We start from the raw sequence: 19,578 nt of genomic DNA on the forward strand, positions 1-19,578 counted from the left end.
CATCTTAAAGATACAGAGCTCTGGATCTTGCATTTTCCATGGGAAAACATGTATGTAAATGTTTCCCTAAGAAAGAAGAGAATAGATATCATGTTTAACTGATTCTTATGAGAGAAATGATTAAACTCAAAAACAAGTGGAATAACTAACATATCTATCTTATATGATGGATTTTGGGAAAGTATGTACTATTGTTTGGTAGCAAAAATCTCATACTGCTAACATATTAAGAGATTAATATCCAATTTTTGACTCTTTAATTTTACTGTTTCATCAGTTACAATCTTTTCTCTTTTACATGTAGGTACTTCAAAAATTGGAAATCTGAAATGCAAAACCATACAAAGATAACAATATTCATTCTTCGGGGATTGACAGATGATCCAAAGTTGCAAATATTTCTTTTCGTCTTTTTGTTTCTTACCTATATTTTGTGTGTCACTGGGAACTTGACTATCATTATTCTCACCTTGGTGGATCCCCACCTAAAAACTCCCATGTATTTTTTCCTTCGAAATTTTTCCTTCTTAGAATTATTCTTCACAAGTGCCTGTATTCCTAGATATCTATACAGCATGTCAACTGGTGACAATACTGTGACCTATAAAGCTTGTATTGCACAAGTGTTTTTTATCACTTTCTTTGGTTCAACAGAATTTTTTCTTTTGTCCTCCATGTCCTATGATCGCTATGTGGCCATCTGCAAACCCCTGCATTACACAACGATCATGAACAACAAAGTTTATTACCAGCTCCTACTGAGTTCTTGGGTGGCTGGTTTGATTATCATCCTCCCACCACTTAGTATGGGTATTGAGTTAGAATTCTGTGACTCCAATGTTATTGATCATTTTGGCTGTGATGCATCACCACTCCTAGAGATCTCATGCTCTGATACAACTTTCATAGAAAAGATAATTATAATATTTGCTGCATTGTTAATCATCATTACCTTAGTGTTAGTGGCTCTATCTTATGGACACATTATCCACACTATTCTGAGATTACCCTCTACTCAACAAAGAAAAAAAGCCTTTTCTACTTGTTCCTCCCACATGATTGTTGTCTCCATGACTTATGGTACTTGCATATTCATCTATATCAAACCTCCAGGGAATGAACAGCTGGCTTTGAATAAGGTGGTGTCAGTACTTGTGACCTCAGTTGCCCCCATGATGAACCCCTTTATTTACTCACTAAGGAATAAACAAGTCATACAAGCATTTAAGGATTTGGTAAAAAAAATCACATATTTATCAAAGGGCATTTTAGTTTAAGGTGCCAATTGGCACAAGAAAACACAAATGACCTGCTTTCACCATCTATAAACTCATCACTTTTTCACACTTGTCATTGATTATCCATCCTGCAGTCTGGTCATTTCTACATCATCTAATGAACTTTTCACTTACCTCCAGAAATTTTCACTGGTCAAAACTTTCCTCTCTTTCAACTGTATTCTAGGCTGTTCAACTCATCCAGGCTCTTGTTTCTGGCAATTTTTGGTCACACCCAAGCCTGTGTTCCAGATTATTTGCTTTTATTTTATGGATATTGGAATGAGTATAGAAAGAAATGTTGAGAATTTAATGGAACTAATGCACTGTACAAGTAGATACTAGAATTAAGAACACGTCTAGTTAGCCAAATTAATACTCAGCAGTAACTGTGACCTTTCAAGTCACTCTGCATAGGCAAATGCTTATTTTAATTCATTTTATCAGAATTACAACTCTGCCATCCCCTGTGATCTTGGCTTGTAGATTATCCTTGAATTTCTGACTATCATTTTTCATTTTTGCCTGATTTAAACATTCAATATCTTTATCCTCTGCCCTGTACCACCACTTATTGCAATGGAAATAAATGGAATTTAGTGTTCAAGGCCTCAGTTCAAGTCTCTGTTCATGTTAAATGTGGGAAGAATATAATGTTCCCGGACCTAGAGAAATCCCTTACCTTTACTCCTCCCCCAAAACATGTACACACACACACACACACACACACACACACACACACACACACAACCCAACAAATTAAACCTAAAATTCCTCACTAACTGGAGAAATAAGGAGAATATCTTAGAGAACTTTGATTGTAATACGAGGTTATATAGAAGGACCATTTAGGAATATAGTCATATACAAGGCACAACTGGTCAAAAGTTTAGAACAATGTATCCCTAGGGAAATAGGGAAAGAACCTAGCTACCTTCAGCTTATGAATGGGCATAGTGGCAAAAGAGAAGCTATAAGAAAAGACCATTCAAGGCAATCCCAGAGCCCCTGAGTTTTCATTTTCAGAGCAGTTGACAGAATTGTGACTAAAATGGATATAATTGGAAGAGATGAATAGAATAACTATATTATGTTGGGGGAGGCTTCTATGGGTAATGAAGCACTGCCAAAATTACACCTCTATATATCAAGTGTAATAGCATCCAGATTAAATTTTTTTATTTTAGTGTTTTTCTATGATTACATGATTCATATTCTTATCCTTCCTCTTATTCTCTCCCTCCTCCTCCATAGACGATAAGCAATTCCACTGGGTTATACATGTATTACCTTCAATTCCTATTGCCATAGTATTCATTGTGGTAATAATATTTTAAAAATCAAAATCCCACATCCAATATCCATATAAACAAGTGAAAAATCAAATGTTTTATGTTTGTCTTTCTACTTCCACATTTCTTTCTCTCAATGTGGATAGCATTCTTTTCTCATAAATCCCTCAGGATGGTCCTGGATCATTGCATTGCTATCAATAGCAAAGTCAATTACATATGATCATCCCACAATGTTTCAGTCTCTGGGTATAATGTTCTCTTATTTCACTCCTCATCAGTTCATGTAGGTATTTCTGGCTTGTATGGAAATAAGGAGTTTATTGGCCTTATTGCACAGTTCTATTCCATTACAATCACATACCACAATTTGATCAGTTATTCTCCAAAGATCACTGCCTCAGTTTCCAATTTTTTTTTGCCACCAGAAAAAGTATGGCTTTGAATATTTTTGTACAGATATTTTTCATTATTCTCTCTTTGGGGTACAAACCTATTAGTGGTATTACCGGATCAAAGGTATGCATTCTCATGAATTTCTTTGGGCATAATTCCAAATTGCCCTTCAGAATGATTGTATCAATTCACAACTCTATCAGAAGTGTATTAGTGTCCCAATTTTGTCACATACCCACCAATATTTATTTTTTTCCTTTACTTTAATATTTTCCAATATACAAGGTATGAGGTGGTAGTAGTGTTGTTTTGATTTGCATTTCTCTAATTAGTAAGGATTTAGAATACTTTTTCATATGATTATTGATAGTTTTGATTTTTTTTCATCTGAAAGCTGCCTATTCATATCCTTTGGCTCTTTGTCAATTGAGCACCGAGATATTAAAGGAAAAACTAATGAGACATAGATAGATAGATAAATAAATAGATAGATGATAAAAAGTAATAATAATGACAGACTTTTTTCCCCCTCACAGAATATGATAAATATAACAAAAAACTAAGAAAGTTAAGGAGATGCAAAGAATCTTAGCTAAAAAGAACAAGATAGATATATGGAGAAAGCCCCCACTTACCTAAAAGAGATCAGTAGTAGATCAAAGCTTCAGCATACACATAATCCAAATGTAATTTCTGGTGGGACAACAATATCGTAGAGAGTCTAATTATTGTGTAAAAGTCTTACTTTAACACTCATACATTCCATGATTACATTTCAAAAATCACAAAATCAAAAGAAAAATTATCAAAGTAAAACAAATCCAAAGGGGATTCTAAATCAGAATATTTTTTTATATTAGCATGTATACATAATTTATATATTTTAAACAAATTGTAAATAATGTGGAGTTTGTTGTTTTGCACACATCCTTTTCTATGCATTTGTTTAGCAAAATTGTTTTAGTTTTTGGTGGTGGTTACTAAATATATAATAAATAATTTTTTAAAAAGATATGAAATGTCAGGCAAACTCTTTCATCGTATTATTATTTATAAAGGGGAGGGGAGGAGAAGGAAGGATTAGAAAAAAGTACAAGAGAAAATGAAATTGAAATTAACATAATTAACAACCAGAACTGTGAACATGAATGAAATGAATGCTTGCAAAAAATGAAAAAGGATAGCAAAATGGATTAGAAAACAGAATTTAAAAAAATTCTCTTACAAAAAACATAAAGCTTTATAAACTTAAAATGGGAATCTAGAACAAAACCCATTGCGCTTTAGTTGATCTAAAAAAAGTCAGAGTAGCAATTATTATTTTAGGTGGCATGAAAGTAAATATTGACATGATAAAAAGGTAGAGAAATTACATTATGTTTAAAATATCATATATATAGAATCAATTACATACAAAAACATAGATATATGTAAATATGTATAATATATGTTTGTCACAAATACCATATGTGGTTTATGTACATGTGCCAAATGACAAAGTATCTAAATAATTATAGGAAGAGTTACTTGAAATGGGTGAAGAAATACAGAGTGAAACCATTAAGGTGTGTGATCTCAATTGACCTCTTTTAGATAAAGACAACTTGATCCAGAAAAGAAAAAAAGAAAGAAATTAAATACCTTAGTGCTAATTTAGAAAAGGAGAGAGGATATATCTTTGGTGATTATTGAATCGGAATAGAAAAGACTCTTTAAGTGCATTAGCTGTACATAAAAGTGTTTTTTAGAAATTGATCATATAGAAGGGTATAATGATGAGCAAAACATAGAAAATCAATAGTAGTGCTAGATGTATCATTTCCTGATCACAATGCCAAAATTATATTCAATAAAGGACTGTTGAAGAAAGAATAAAAATGGTCATTAGAAATATAATACAAAACTCTGTGGTTAAATAACAAATTATAGAAACAATGGAAAATCCGATTAAAGAAAATGGCAATAACAAGACAGTATAGAAAGCTTGTGAAAAGAAGCTCTGGTAGTTCTTAAGTAGAAATTTCTATCTCTAAAAGCTATCATGAATTAAAGAGAAAATAAATAGTAAATAGTCATAGGAATGAAAAAAAAATAACAATCATTCAAACATTTCAACTGAAGAACAAAATATAAAATTTGAAAACTTAAAGAGGAGATTCATAAAATTGAAAGCAAAAAGAACTTTAAATTTATCAGTAAATATAGTAGCTAGATTTCTTAAAATAAATTAATGAAACAAGAAACATTAGTTAGTTTGATTATAAAGGAGAAAAGAAAATTAAATTTTTAATATAAAAAGTGAAAAAGGAGTGTTAATTGTTGGGGGCCATCAAACCCATGCTATCTGACACAATCACAGCTGGAGAATGAAAGCTGCAAAGTGGCCTTCAGAAAAAGGAGATACCCACTCATCCCCCCTATATGTGACTTCTCCCACTAACTTCCCTTACTAATGGAATTGCTATGATTATTGTTGTATCCCCAATTTCAGGAGAAATAGAATGAAAACAAATGCTTGCAGGATTAACACACATGACCCACTTTAATCTCCCCCCAGAGTATTGGCAAAAGATTATAATTACAGAATTCAACCTAAAGTTTTTATATACCCACTTATATGAAATAACCCCTCTTTCTTCTCCCATAGGTTTAAGCATCTAGCAGAATCATGTTTAGATTCCTCTTACCCACTTCAAACCAAGCACGACAGGCACATCAATCACTTCTCAAGTCCAGGCTGATAGGACATACTTTTCTGGTTTGTTATATTTACAGAAGCCATAGCAAAATTACTAAGATGCATAGAGAAATGGAATCTGAAATTGAGAAATACCTAAATCTGGTCTGTATTAAATTTATCCCTTAACCCTGCACCTAGCAGCATTTGTTTTTGTTACCTGTCTCCTAAGTAATGCTGATTGATTATGAAAGCTGATTTAAAGCAACAATGATTCTCATCCCACTGCTCAGTGGGAACTGAACCCTGTTTACCCGGCCCATGTCATTTATCTCTAGCACACCTTACTTTGTTGTAGTAACCTGGTATGCAAGATGATCATAGAATGTTAATTAAATGATTTGTTAAAAGTTAATGTGTGACATAGCCAATTATCTGTAAGAAATCATTTTTGTTGAAAAATGAGACTGTAGCCAAGAAAAAATGTAACCACTAAGTATAGAAATAAAGACAGATCCTGTGCCAAGCAGCTTGGCTTCTTGCCATGCCTGTGCAACAGGTCTGAAACACCTCAGCTCTCTCCCATTCCTTATTACTCCTAACTCTTCACACTGAATTTTAAAACTACTCCAGCCTACTCAGACCATACTTTAGAAGATACTTGGTCTAACAGAGTCAGGTCTTGGGAACTCTACATTGCTCCACCCTACTTAGTTTAAAGAAGTCAGGAATGTCTGCACCCGTACTCGAGGATTAAGTATCTAAGAAGATGACCTTCAACAGACATGTGCAGAAACAGCTGACAGAACCCTAGGCTGTTCCTAAGTCAAGCTAAGCTAACATTGGTACAAATGAGATGCAGGAAAGTGATGTAAAACTGTCTACATAGGGCACGTCACTTTCGCTCTTTGGCCTCTATCCCCAAAGAGGCAGGTCTGCTTGGCAGCGGGCTAAGCATTCTGACATCTTTGCCTGGTGGTGCTATTTGTCTGGGATTTGTTGGTGAGTTTGCCCTTGGGCTAATTCAGATTCAGGCATCTTGGCTGAGCCCTCTTGGAGTTCAGGCTGATTCCTTCCTCCTTTATTCTCCAAAACCTTATCTTCCTAGAGCCTCTAATCTTCCCCCTGGCACTAGTAAGGCGGGAGAAATCCTACACCTTTTCCTTCTCCCTTCTTTTTAATTACTTTCCACTATATTAATTAAATCACCATAAATTTCCAGCTGACTTGGGTATTTTTTTTATTTGGGATATCAATGGTGACCAAATAATTAATATAGTTTAGGTCACAATGCTAAAATTATTCTTTACAACACGTAGTCAGGAGGAACCCCCTAATTCTCAGACTGCTTGGCAGCTCTCAAGGGCTAATAGAAAATAAAGAGGAAGCAGCTGGGTGCCTCAGTGGATTGAGAATCAGGCCTAGAGACAGAAGGTGCTATGTTCAAATCTGACCTCAGACCCTTCCTAGCTGTATAACCCTGGGCAAGTCACTTAACCCCATTGCCTAGCACTTACCGCTCTCATTAGCTCCAAGATGGAAGGTAAGAGCTTAAAAAAAGAAAATTAAGAAAAATAAATGATAAAATTACCAACTTTATACCCAATCATGTGGAAAAATCTGATAATTTAGAGGATATGGATGAAAACTTTCAAAACCTAAAATTCCATATTAATAAAACACACATTTTCTAAACAATTCAATTTTTAAAAAATATTGAGCAAGCCATAATGAACTCTTGAAGAAAAAATTCCCTATCATTTAAGAACACTTAATTTCATTATTACATCATTTAAATAAAAAGCAAAGCAGGCATCCTTTCAACATCATCTTGAGAAGACTAATATGTTCTCAATATCCACCCAGGGAAAGAACAAAAAAGGAATGAATTCAAAGTAAAATATCTTGGAAATTAATGTAAAATTTTTGTATAAAATCCTAAGAAATAGATGACAACAAAATGTTAGAAAGATTATACATGTTGGCTAGTATGCATTGATACCAAAAATACAGAATTGATCTATCATAAAAAGGGTATATATATATAATGTTATACTATTAATATAAAGAATAAAATCAAATGATTGAGAGAAATGGAGACTTATTAACATCAAACATCTATTTCTGTTAAATGCATTAGAAATCATAGAAGGAAATTATCCTTTTCATAATTTAGCAAATTGTATCTGTTCAAAAAATCAAACATAATTTGTAATAGAGGTAATTTAGAGGACTCTTCAATGAGATCAGTAATAAGGTATGGATGTCTACTATCACCACTACAGATTTTAATAAATTGTTTTTGATAGTATGCTAGACATTTTTATTACATTAGTATGATTAAGTTTAAACTACACAATGAATATCTCTCGATATATCTCAGCAATTAAAAATTCTCTAAAGAGTATTTTATGATGATATTTTGATAGGTGTTGAGTGCCACAATGCCAAGAAGAAGATAATAATGAAGACGATGCTACATTTTTGACTGGCATAGTTTTAAGTGCTCAGAATTCACCGTAGAATGGAGTAGAGTCTTGTTAGGGAGTGAAAAGAAATTATATGCACAGGTTGAGGGGGGAATGAGTCAGCACTTGAATGTGATCAGGTCTGTAACAAAATCCCTCCATGTAAGAGGCATGAAGTTAGACTGAGAGTTGATTTCACATTGTGCTCCACTGTCTGAACACTCTGGCAGAAGCTGATCAGGCTTTTTGTGAGAAATGATGAAAACAGAGTAGACACAAATTCTTGCCTTTACTTGCATAAGACCATGACAGTACATAAAAGGCCAATATTTCTTATAACCAGATAATGAGAAGGAATCTTCAGAATCTCACAGAAAAGAGGGCAATTAGATTACTATTTACTCTGATCTCAATCTGACATGTTTCAAGGAAATCTAATCAGCTCCTGGGGATTTAGAATGAAAACTCCTTAGGTTATGTATGGATTAATTATATGATGTCAGATTCTTGTCCCAATATTGGACTCTTACTATTATACATCCAGTCTGAGTCTGATACTTTAATTGAAATCATCAGACTGTTTGGATATTGACTCAGTAGCTTCCTGGTGGAAGTCTTTTTCCAAAGTGCACCATAAGGAAGATTCACTAGTGACTCTTATCCTTAGGGCTCAAGGGGCTCTTTTATTCATGCCCTCACTTGATCCTCAGGGACTAGAGTAGATTCAAAAGATAAAACATATATCCCTTCTTGTTAGTATACAGTTTGGAGAGAATCTTGACTCTCAGGTAGGTCTTAGTTTCTATGACACAAACATGACAAATCCTTACAAATCTTTCTTTTTATAATGGTTTTATCTTCTCTTTAGCTATATTGAACACATGTAAGTATTTCTTATCTTGCAAAAGACATCCAATGCAATGTCAATTTAGAGTTAGTTGTTAAAGGGGAGAGGTCTATGACAGAAAACTGGCAAATTCTAGAAACTGTAAATATGGGAGAATCTATTCCCAGATATGACTCAGGGAATAAACTCATCTAAAAGTTCTCTACTAACATGCTTTGGCTTAGCACTCAGTCACACTTAGACAAAAACAAGCATCTATTAAATGATTACTATGTTCCAGTAATTAAATTAAGAATTGGAAATACAAAGAAACCAAAACCATAATTCCTAGACTTCAGGACTAAATATCTTCAGAAATGTAAGCAATGAGGAGAGAGCTTTTCTATGTATGGAGCTGTGAAAGTAGAATATGTGTGGCTGTTTGAAGTGGCATTATTTTAAATATTTTGTTTCAGTGCACATGCTTCCTATTTGAAGATGTGAATACACCAAAGGAAGTTCATATTTTATGGATCAAGTTTTAAATGGGTAAGTTAGTTCAAAATTTTCTTTGAGAGTCTCTGAGAAAGTAGAGATATTGATACAGCCCTATAGAGAGACTGGAGGTATAATTAAAGACTAGCTGGTCCTTAGTTTTCAGGGAGAGGAGATCTAGGTGAGAAAATATGTATGTAGTGAAAGACCTCTAGGTGGAAGAGGAGGAATGTTATAGAAAATTCAGATGGATGATCCAAGAAGGTTATACTAGGTCACAATTCTAAGTCATGTGGTCACTCTAAATGTATTCTTTTATATAGCCCATAAGCAAGTATCTCTTCTCTTGTAATCATTGTCTAGTGAATTGAATCAATATCCCTTTCTATGTCCAATATCTAGTAATGGACATAGCTGCATCATTTTGATAATGCACACAGAACAGGACCTGATTCAAATCATCTTAGCTTCAAGATAAGAGGCCCAATTCTACAAACATGAAAGACGCTATTCAGAGATTATTTTGAGAAATACCATATAGCCAAACATAAAATACATAGTTAATTAGCATTTCCTAAGGAACCTTATTATTCCCTCGTGTAGAGGAAAACTGATTGCATATGGAAAACATTTGAGTAGCTATTGAAAATAATTAATGATTCTAGAAATGCAAAAATAATGATATCTTCATGTAGAATTATATTCTCTATTTTTGACCTTGGTAACACACAGAAAGGCTGATTAAGCAAAGGTCATATCAACTGAAAGATGGCACAAAACACTAAACTGTCAACTCCAAGTAAGGATAGAGAGATTCTGAGATCCAATGAATGCCATACCTTTTTCATCATTTATGAATTCACTTATTAGGATTGCCTGTCACTTAGTAGGCACTTCATAAATGCTTGTTAATTGATCTTCTTCCTCCTGTTTTTTTTTTTTTTTTGCCTCGGGGCCAGCTCCCTTTTGGAAGAGAAAAATATTTGGTATGATTCAACAGAAAGGGAGAAAAAACACCTCTTCCATAGTAGTCTAATGAGACAGGGTTGAGGAGTAGAGATAGATATCTATAGTAGTTTGGGAGCGAGTTGATGAAGGCTCTAACATGGATGGATGATATGTGATGCCAGAAAAGGGAGGAGAAGGGAAGAGTTTCTATAAAAGAAATGTTGACTAGATTTTGCCATTAATTGAATATGTGGAATGAAGAAAAGGAAAATGTCATGATTCACTCCAAAGTAATGACTTGGAAGACCAAATTGATGGTTTTACTCTCAACATAAATGAAACATTTTAGAGAAGTGATGGGTTTAAAAGAAAACAAGTTCTGTTTTGGGAATGAATTTGGGAAAAGAACAGTACCAGGGAGTTGGAAATAAAAGTTTGAACTGCAGGATAGAGATTAGTCATCCACACATATATACTCTTTTTATATTTTTGTATATATGTGAATATATACATATATGTTCATATACCTATATAATGGTCTGTATCTACCAAGATAAGACAACAGAAGACATAGAAGCTAATGAAATCACAGAAAAATAGTGTATCCAAAAGAAGTCTCAAGACAGAACTTTGGAGGACATTCCTCCTTAAGAAGAAGATATTCATTCAGCAAAGGAGACTGATATTTAGTGATCAGACATATATAGGACGAGAACTCTGAGAAAGAAAGAGAGAGAGAGAGAGGGAGAGAGAGAGAGGCATGTTAAAGATTCCAAAGAAGAAGAAAATATCTAGGAGGAGGTGCAGGTTAAAAGGGTCCAGACAGTTCAAGAAGAATAAGAATCAAATTAAGACCATTGGATTTATAATTAAGAGCACAATGATAACCTTAAAGAGATCTACTACAGTGGTAATTTTGAGAGGGAACAAAGCAGATGGAACAATATTTTTTTGCAGGGGTTAGGATGGTCATAACAAACAAAGAAAAATTGAAACTACTTTAATTGTACATTTAATTTTTTAAGCAAAGAAAGAAGATTTTTACTCTTAACATGACTGAAATAGAATGATTGAGGGATTTAATAATGAATATAATAGTGATAGTGAGAAATCACCCAAGAACCTTTAATGAATTCAAATCAAAGATAAAAATGAACACCAAAATGAAGCATTAAATACCATAATACATGGGAGATGTATTTGCTTATATTCTGTCAGTTCCATTTGTGTTTACTTACACTCTATCAGTTGTACTTAAGCTCTGTAGACACTGAGAAATTTCCCATAGAATTAAAAATGTCAGGTGGTTTCCAGCTTTTCATAAAAGGGAAAAGAAAATATCCTATAAATTATAAACCAGTAAGTTTTACTTAATTGGCGGGAAAAGTAAGCAGTGGATTAACTTATGATTATTAATTCCTAATAGCTATCAAAAAACAAAGTCAACATCCAAAAATATATTGAAATACTACACTATTGTACTGTCTTTTATTAAAGAAAATTCAATAGAGAATTTGACTTGGGTTCAAATATCAGATTTATCAATTTACAATGGCAAAATCAGGTTCAACAACAATTTATCTGGACAAAATGAAAAGCTCCTCTTTGAGTTCAGGGACAATACCAGCTCCATATGTGTCAGCAGGTTTGTCTGGAAGTCCAAAAGCTGACATGGTTTGGGCCAAGCGGAACATACAGAGATAGAGAAAATGGTAGAACCAATGTAGTCTCCCTTTGTTCCCCCTCATGCAGATGTCAATTGAATTTTGAGTGATATAAAGAAGGAAATTGACATAATGGAGGGAGAAGGTAGCTAACCATATTGGAGAGAGGGCTTCAGTCCCTATCATAGCAGAAGTGAAAGAAGTTAGGATATTTATTCTGGAGAAGAGAAAACTAGATGTAGAAAAAATTGGGAGTAGGGGGATAATACAATATTGTTCAAGTATTCAAAGAATTATCATTTGGATGATATATTAACTTTTATTCTATTTGACACTATAGGGTAAAACTGGAAGCAATGTGTAGAATTTGTAAAGAGGCAAATACTAGCTGGTGTCAGGCAAAAAATGATTTTATTTGAGTAATGATTTGAGTTGGCTAAAATTCAATATTCTGGAATGCACAACCTGGAAAGGTGATGGGTCTCATTGCCAGAAGAAATTTGAGCAGAGGCTATGTGATTGATAATATTGGTAGGATATACATAGAATGTCTTTCAGGTAAGCATTGGAGTAAATTCCAACTGAGATTATTTATGTAATGGAAATTTTGTGATTTTCCAAGAAACATTGTGAATTTGGAGAGATAAACCTCAATTGGTTAAAGATGAATCCACTGGAAGAGATGAAATTGAGAGAGAATTTTTCCTTTACATGAATAAAAGTTGCCTAGATCCTGAATCTTAGATAGATTTTATATCAGAGGATTTTTATCATTTGTTCTATTATTACATACAGATACCTGAAGATGTTCAAGGAGAATTTAGAAGGATAGAGGGACAGAATTCATGGTTGGAATTTCTTTGTATAGGTTTCCATGATAAGAAAGAAAGAAAGAAAGAAAGAAAGAAAGAAAGAGAGAGAGAAAGAGAGAAAGAGAGAAAGAAAGAAAGAAAGAAAGAAAGAAAGAAAGAAGGAAATAGGGAAAGAGGGAAAGAAGGAAAGAGGGAAAGAGGGAAAGAAGGAAGGAAGAAAGAAAAAAGAAAAAAGAGGGAAAGAAGGAATGAAGAAAGAAAAAAGAAAAAAGAGGGAAAGAAGGAAGGAAGAAAGAAAAAAGAAAGAAAGAAAGAGTGAAAGAAAGAAAGAAAGAGGGAAAGAAGGAAGGAAGGAAAGAAAGAAAGCAAGAAAGAGGGAAAGAAGGAAGGAAGGAAAGAAAGAAAGAAAGCAAGGAGGAAAGGAAGGAAGAAAGAAGGAAAGAAAGAAAGAAAGAAAGAAAGAAAGAAAGAAAGAAAGAAAGAAAGAAAGAAAGAAAGAAAGAAAGAAAGAAAGAAAGAAAGAAAGAAAGAAAGAAAGAAAGAAAGAAAGAAAGGAAGGAAGAAAGGAAGAAAGAAAGAAAAAAAGAAAGAAAGAAAGAAAGAAAGAAAAAAGAAAGAAAGATAGGGAAGAAAGAAAAACAGATGTGGTGTGTCAGGGAAATGTTTAAACTCATAATGGAGATTAATGTGATGACAAACGTATTTAACTTCTAAGTCTTTTGAAAATTATGGTGTGGAAACAGAACTCAGACAAGCACATATAATACTTAGGTGCCTACCTAATCTAACCTAGAAACTTAATACTTCTAACCTAGTAAGAAGTCAATACAATATTGTTAGTTTTTTTTTTTAAGGGAAGGGCAGAAGAGTGTCATGCTCAGTTTTTTTTTCCTTCATTTGCATTCTGGTTTTGACTGTTATTGTTAACTTCCATCTCAGGTACAAACTCTTTCTTTTACATGCAGAAATCTGAAATGCAAAACCATACAAGGATAACAATATTTATAATTCGGGGATTGACAGATGATCCACAGTTGCAAGTATTTCTTTTTGTCTTCATGTGTCTTACTTACATTCTGTGTATAACTGGGAACTTGACCATCATCACCCTCACCTTGGTGGATCCCCACCTTAAAACTCCCATGTATTTTTTCCTCCGAAATTTTTCCTTCTTAGAATTATTATTCACAACTACCTGTATTCCCAGATATCTATATAATATATCAACTGGTGACAATAGTGTGACCTATAATGCATGTATAACACAAATATTTTTTGTCACTTTCTTGGCCTCGACAAAATTTTTCCTTTTGACTGTCATGTCATATGATCGCTATGTGGCCATCTGCAAACCTCTGCATTACACAACCATCATGAGCAGCAAAGTCTATAACTTCCTCCTCCTGAGTTGTTGGGTGAGTGGGCTGATAGTTGTCCTCCCACCACTTAGTATCTGTCTTCAACTGGAATTCTGTGACTCCAATGTCATTGATCATTTTGGCTGTGACCCATCACCACTCCTGAAGATCTCGTGCTCTGATACAAGTTTCTTAGATAGAATGATTTTAATCTTTACTGCAGTGTTACTAATCATCACCTTAGTGTTAGTGGTTCTATCTTATGGACACATTATCCACACTATTCTGAGATTCCCCTCTGTCCAGCAAAGGAAGAAGGCCTTTTCCACTTGTTCCTCTCATATGATTGTTGTCTCCATGACTTATGGCACCTGCATCTTCATCTACATCAAGCCTCCTGGAGAGGAACATCTTGCTTTGAACAAGATTGTGTCAGTACTTGTGACCTCAGTTGCCCCTGTGATGAACCCTTTTATTTATGCCCTCAGGAATAAGCAAGTAATACAAGCCTTTAAAAACTTAGTCAAAAGAATCACACATATCTCAAAGATATAAAGGGCTCCTGGGTCTAAGGTGCCAAATAGTACAAGAAAATCAGGAAAGAGCCCTAAAACATCATCCAGAATTCCTTTACTTTTTTTATTTCTTGTCAATTACTACTTTCCTACTGTCTAGTCATTTTCACATTATCAAGGGAAATTCAGGAGCCAAGAATAGCTCAGAAATTTACATATATTTACTTTTTTGTGGAATGAATTGTGGGGAAAAAGAATTGTGTATATGCTAAGAAATAGATAATAAAAATGTTTACTCAGAATCTTAATAAATTTAATAGTCTTCAAGACAGGAAAATATGATTGAGGGACTCTGGGATGATTTTATTCCATTTTGATGGTCTGTGGGAAGAAAGGAAGAATGAGGAGAGAGAAATCATTATTAAATAATATTGTATAAGAGATGAACTCTGTAATATTGGAGGAAGAAGTGGAGAAATCTGCCTCATTTCAAAATCTCATATTCACCCAAATTGGATAAGTGTGATCGAGACATGAAGAGAGAAAGGTTTTGCAGAACTTGTGGACCAAGATGCAGGGCTGGAGATCTAGTTCTAGATGTCCCTCAAGAGAAGATTCCAAAAGAATGTCCCCAGGAGGGGTAGTTGGGGGTTTACTGGCCACAGTGGGAAGAGAAACTTGACTTTTGGACTTGGTCTCTGACTGGGAGACACACTCTTTCTCCCTGGAGGTTTGAAGCTGTCTGAAAGAGTTTTGTGAGGATGATTTGATTTTTTTCTTTTCTCTGACTCTGAGCAGTGGAAGTTCAGAGAGTTTTCTCCCTGAGGGAAGGTCCTTCTTCACTGGTCTCAGCCTAAAAATAGACCTTGAGTTATATTGCAATAGGTAGCACTTCAGCCTCATAAGCTGAAGGTTCTGAGTTCTATCCTGGAAAGGGGGATGTGATTCAATGGGAGAAAGGCAAAAAGAGGCATCTGATGGGATTAGCCAATCCTACTCAGAACTAATTCAAGGTCTATTATTAGTTATTGTTTTTTTTTTAAACCCTTACCTTCCTTCTTGGAGTCAATACTATGTACTGGTTCCAAGGCAGAAGAGTGGTAAGGGCTGGGCAATGGGGGTCAAGTGACTTGCCCAGGGTCACACAACTGGGAAGTGTCTGAAGCCTGATTTGAATCTAGGACCTCCCATCTCTAGGTCTGGCTCTCAGTCCTCTGAGCTATCCAGCTGCCCCCTAAGGGATAAAAATCTCCTGTGACAAGGTCAAATCCTGGGGTTTCTACCTCCCAACTAAATGAACTGGGGATTTCTAGATTTCCACTTTGACAAAAATACAGCAATCTCTATAAATGTTGCAGAAATCATATCCATACTCATTTCTGAGATAATTCTTTTTTTCTTCATGACCACATAGCTTTTGACTTTTATTCTTTAATGACAATGGGATAATAGAACTTCACACAAAGGTAATTTGCTTGTGTCTTCCCCACTCTCATGCTATATACTTCCTGAATCTTCCTAATTGGAAAAGAAAAATATTCCAGAAACCTCTTCCACACTAAATTATGTGCCAAATCAAGAAGTTGCGGGATCCCTTCCTAATGACTATGCTACAAATGCTCTGCCACATTTGGTACTGTGCTACAAATGGCTGCTCCATTTAAGAACTTTCCTGTAGTATCTGAGTAAGCATTACCTCTCCCTGGTGATTATTTGGTCCTCTGAAGTGACTAATTCACAGAATGTAGCATCCAGTATTTCATGAATTAGACATAAATCAAATTACCTGAGAAAGTTGAGTTTTAGATTCAGGAAATATGGTTTAGGCATTATTTTGGGAAATATATAGCTGCAAATAAAATTCAGAGATAAATGGAATCTTCTAATGAAGCCTACACACTTATAACATGGAGGAAGCTTGGCTAAGGGCATAGATGGGAAAATCTAATGAATGGGAAACATTTGAGAATCCTTGGAAATATAATGAATTAATGATTGTTAGAGTTAGATTCCCCAACTTGAGTATTATACACAGACAGTGGTGACATTAACAAAAAGATATATCATTAGTAGTGTTAAGGTCTGGGTATTCACCTACCACCAAGGAAGACCAATACACAATGCAATTAGCAGGAAGGCCATTTATTGAACTGATGTGCATCAGCAGCACACACCAGGGGAGTCCTGCCATAGAGTTCCAATTGTAGTCTGGGGATGCTGGGATATATATGCCCTCCAGCATGCATGGCCCCCCAGTCCCTGTCTGGTACATACCATTCTTGGAATGTTTGCCAGTATTTATGGTCCCTAAGCTGGGACCTAGTGCTACTGGGACCTTTTATATCTATCAATCACACTTAGATTAACTTCCAAGGTCCAACAGTTTCTGCTCAGGCCCCTAAGTTATCTGGGACCTACTGCTGGGATCTTTGACATATTAACTTCCAAGGCTCTCAGTTCCTGCTCCCTCAGTAGAAGATGACACTTGAATATTCCTGATTATCATTGGAATGACACTAAATGTAGGAGCAAATGAGTTGTTCTGCCTAAGTCCAGACAAAAGAGAGAATGAAGTTGTCATAATAAATGACCTGAGCCAAAAATGGACAAGGTATCCTATCTTAAATTTCTTCATTGGACCAACACAGGTACAATCTCCAAAAATATAAGGAAAGAATTCTGGAATTCAATGTCCAGAGATTTTGCATAAAACTCTTCATTTTTTTATATATATTTTTTCTTTTGCAGTTATATCTGGCTCAGGGAAGTGTGTATGTATAAAATCCATAAGGATTTTACACACACACACACACACACACACACACACACACATATGCACATGCCAAAAACAGTTGTTTTTGAGAAAATCAGCAACTATTTTGAGGTTTCCTTCTTTTTCTAAAATAGCTGACTAAATTTATATAAATACAAAGCAGGTATTCATTAGTTCACAGTCTAGAACTCTACTGGACTTCAGAGGTCATTTAGTCCAACTTTTTGGTTTTACCAGTGAGGAAACTGAGACCCACTTAGCTCAATGATTTGCTAAGGTCACACAGGCAATAAATATTAGAGGCAGAATCTGTTGTCATGCCTTTTGAGTTCATTAAGCCATCATTCTAAGATGCCTTTAGACTATAGTGAGTGGGAGTGAATGAGAATGAAATGCCTTTCAAATGAGAAGTACATGAGAGTTTATATGCATTTTTAGAGCATTTTTTAAATTCAAGAGTTTGGGCATGTGGAAAGAGGGATTGCTCTGGTTGGGAAGAAGTCAGCATCTCCAGTAGATTTTGAGTTTAAAGATAATTTAAAAGTTCTTTTAAAGAATAGATCTCCCCAGGGCAATTTCTATATTTTGTGACCTGGGATATTTCCTCACTGTCTATACTGCCTTTTATCAGGATGTGATTACCTTCCCTATCTTTTTTAACTAGATTTATTTTTACTTTGGCTTTGTCAGATATCATGATTGCTACTCCTGCCTTCTTTTTGTCAGTTGATGCCCAATAGATTTGGCTCCACCCTCTTACTTTCACCCTATGTGTATCTGCCTTCCTCATGTGTGTTTCTTGTAGACAGCATATGATAGGGTTTTGGATTCTAATCCACTCTGCTATTAGCTTGCTTTTTATGGGTGAGTTCATTCCATTCACATTCAGAGTTTTGATTACTAGCTGTGTATTTCCCAGCATATTGATTTCTGCTCCTGTTCCTGCCTTTTCTTCTTTCATTATTTCCTTCTACACCAATGTTTGCTTTTAAACAGCCCCCCTTGTTCCCACCCTTATTTTACTTCCCTTTTCTACCCCCTCCCTTCTTATTCCCCCCTTATTTTCCCTGTAGTCTTTCTAAAATTAACACCCCACTCCCTCCCTCTCTTGTACTACTTCTCTTCCCACCAGACCATTTGTTACCTTTCTACTCCCCTCTTTATCTGCCCTCAATGGATTGGATTTTTTTCCCCTCTTTGAGTCAATTTTAAAGCACATAAAAGTTGAGTATTTCCTGCCTCTGACCTCTTTACCTTTCCAGTATATTGATGTTCTCCCCCCTCCCACCATGAGCTTCTTTATGACGTATAAATTTACCCCCATTTGTTTCTTTTCCCATTTCTTTTAATATTAACCTATTTTCAAGCTCTAGTTATATACATACTCATGTGTATGTATTTTTGCATGCATATATTTATATACGTATTTGTGTCATGTCCTTTCATCCTTTACAGTTTGTCACTGTTCCCTCTAAGTGTACTTTTTTGCTGCCCAGTTAATAACAACTGTTTTTAAGAGTTACCAATGACCTCTTTTCTTGTAGGGATACATATCATTTTAACTTATTGAGTCTCTTAAAAAATTTTGTTGTTGTTGTTTTGTTTTTCTTTTTCCCCTCTTTTTAAATTACCTTTTGATGATTCTCTTGAGTTCTGTGCTTGTACATCAAATTTTCTGTTCAGGTCTGGTCTTTTCTTTTCAAATTCTTGAAATTCTTTTATTTTGTTGAATGACCATCCTTTCCCCTGTAAGAGTATAGTCAGTTTTGCTGGGTAGTTGATTCTTGGTTGTAGACCTAGTTCCCTTGCTTTCCGGAATATCATATTCCATGCCTTTCTTTTTTTTAGTGTCGATGCAGTTAGAACCTGAATTATCCTCACTGTGGTTCCTTGGTATCTGAATGACATCTTGGCAGCTTGTAATATCTTTTCTTTGGTCTGATAGTTCTTGAATTTGGCTATAACATTCCTGGGTGTTGTCAGTTGGGGATTAAGTACAGGAGGTGATCTGTGGATTCTATCAATCTCCACTTTTCCCTCTTGTTCTAGGTTCTCAGGGCAGTTTTCTTTAATAATT

General features: G+C 34.8%; 2 protein-coding genes across 2 annotated transcripts; both read left to right on the plus strand.

The window, feature by feature from the left end:
- Positions 1-329: 329 nt before the first annotated feature.
- Positions 330-1,277, plus strand: LOC130454783 (olfactory receptor 6C2-like). Its single transcript, XM_056800983.1, has one exon. It carries the CDS (start codon positions 330-332, stop codon positions 1,275-1,277), a length of 948 nt encoding a protein of 315 aa, XP_056656961.1.
- Positions 1,278-13,788: 12,511 nt separating this feature from the next.
- LOC130454784 (olfactory receptor 6C2-like) lies at positions 13,789-14,782 on the plus strand. The gene has a single exon (XM_056800984.1). The coding sequence runs from the start codon at positions 13,815-13,817 to the stop codon at positions 14,766-14,768; it is 954 nt and encodes a 317-aa protein (XP_056656962.1). The 5' UTR covers positions 13,789-13,814; the 3' UTR covers positions 14,769-14,782.
- Positions 14,783-19,578: the final 4,796 nt, after the last annotated feature.

The sequence above is a fragment of the Monodelphis domestica genome, chromosome 5 (assembly GCF_027887165.1).
Source record: "Monodelphis domestica isolate mMonDom1 chromosome 5, mMonDom1.pri, whole genome shotgun sequence".
NCBI classification, from domain to species: Eukaryota; Metazoa; Chordata; class Mammalia; order Didelphimorphia; family Didelphidae; genus Monodelphis; species Monodelphis domestica.

Coding starts and splice junctions, on each gene's coding strand:
- LOC130454784 (XM_056800984.1), top strand. CDS start 13,815: ATGCAGAAATCTGAAATGCAAAACCATACAAGGATAACAATATTTATA.
- LOC130454783 (XM_056800983.1), top strand. CDS start 330: ATGCAAAACCATACAAAGATAACAATATTCATTCTTCGGGGATTGACA.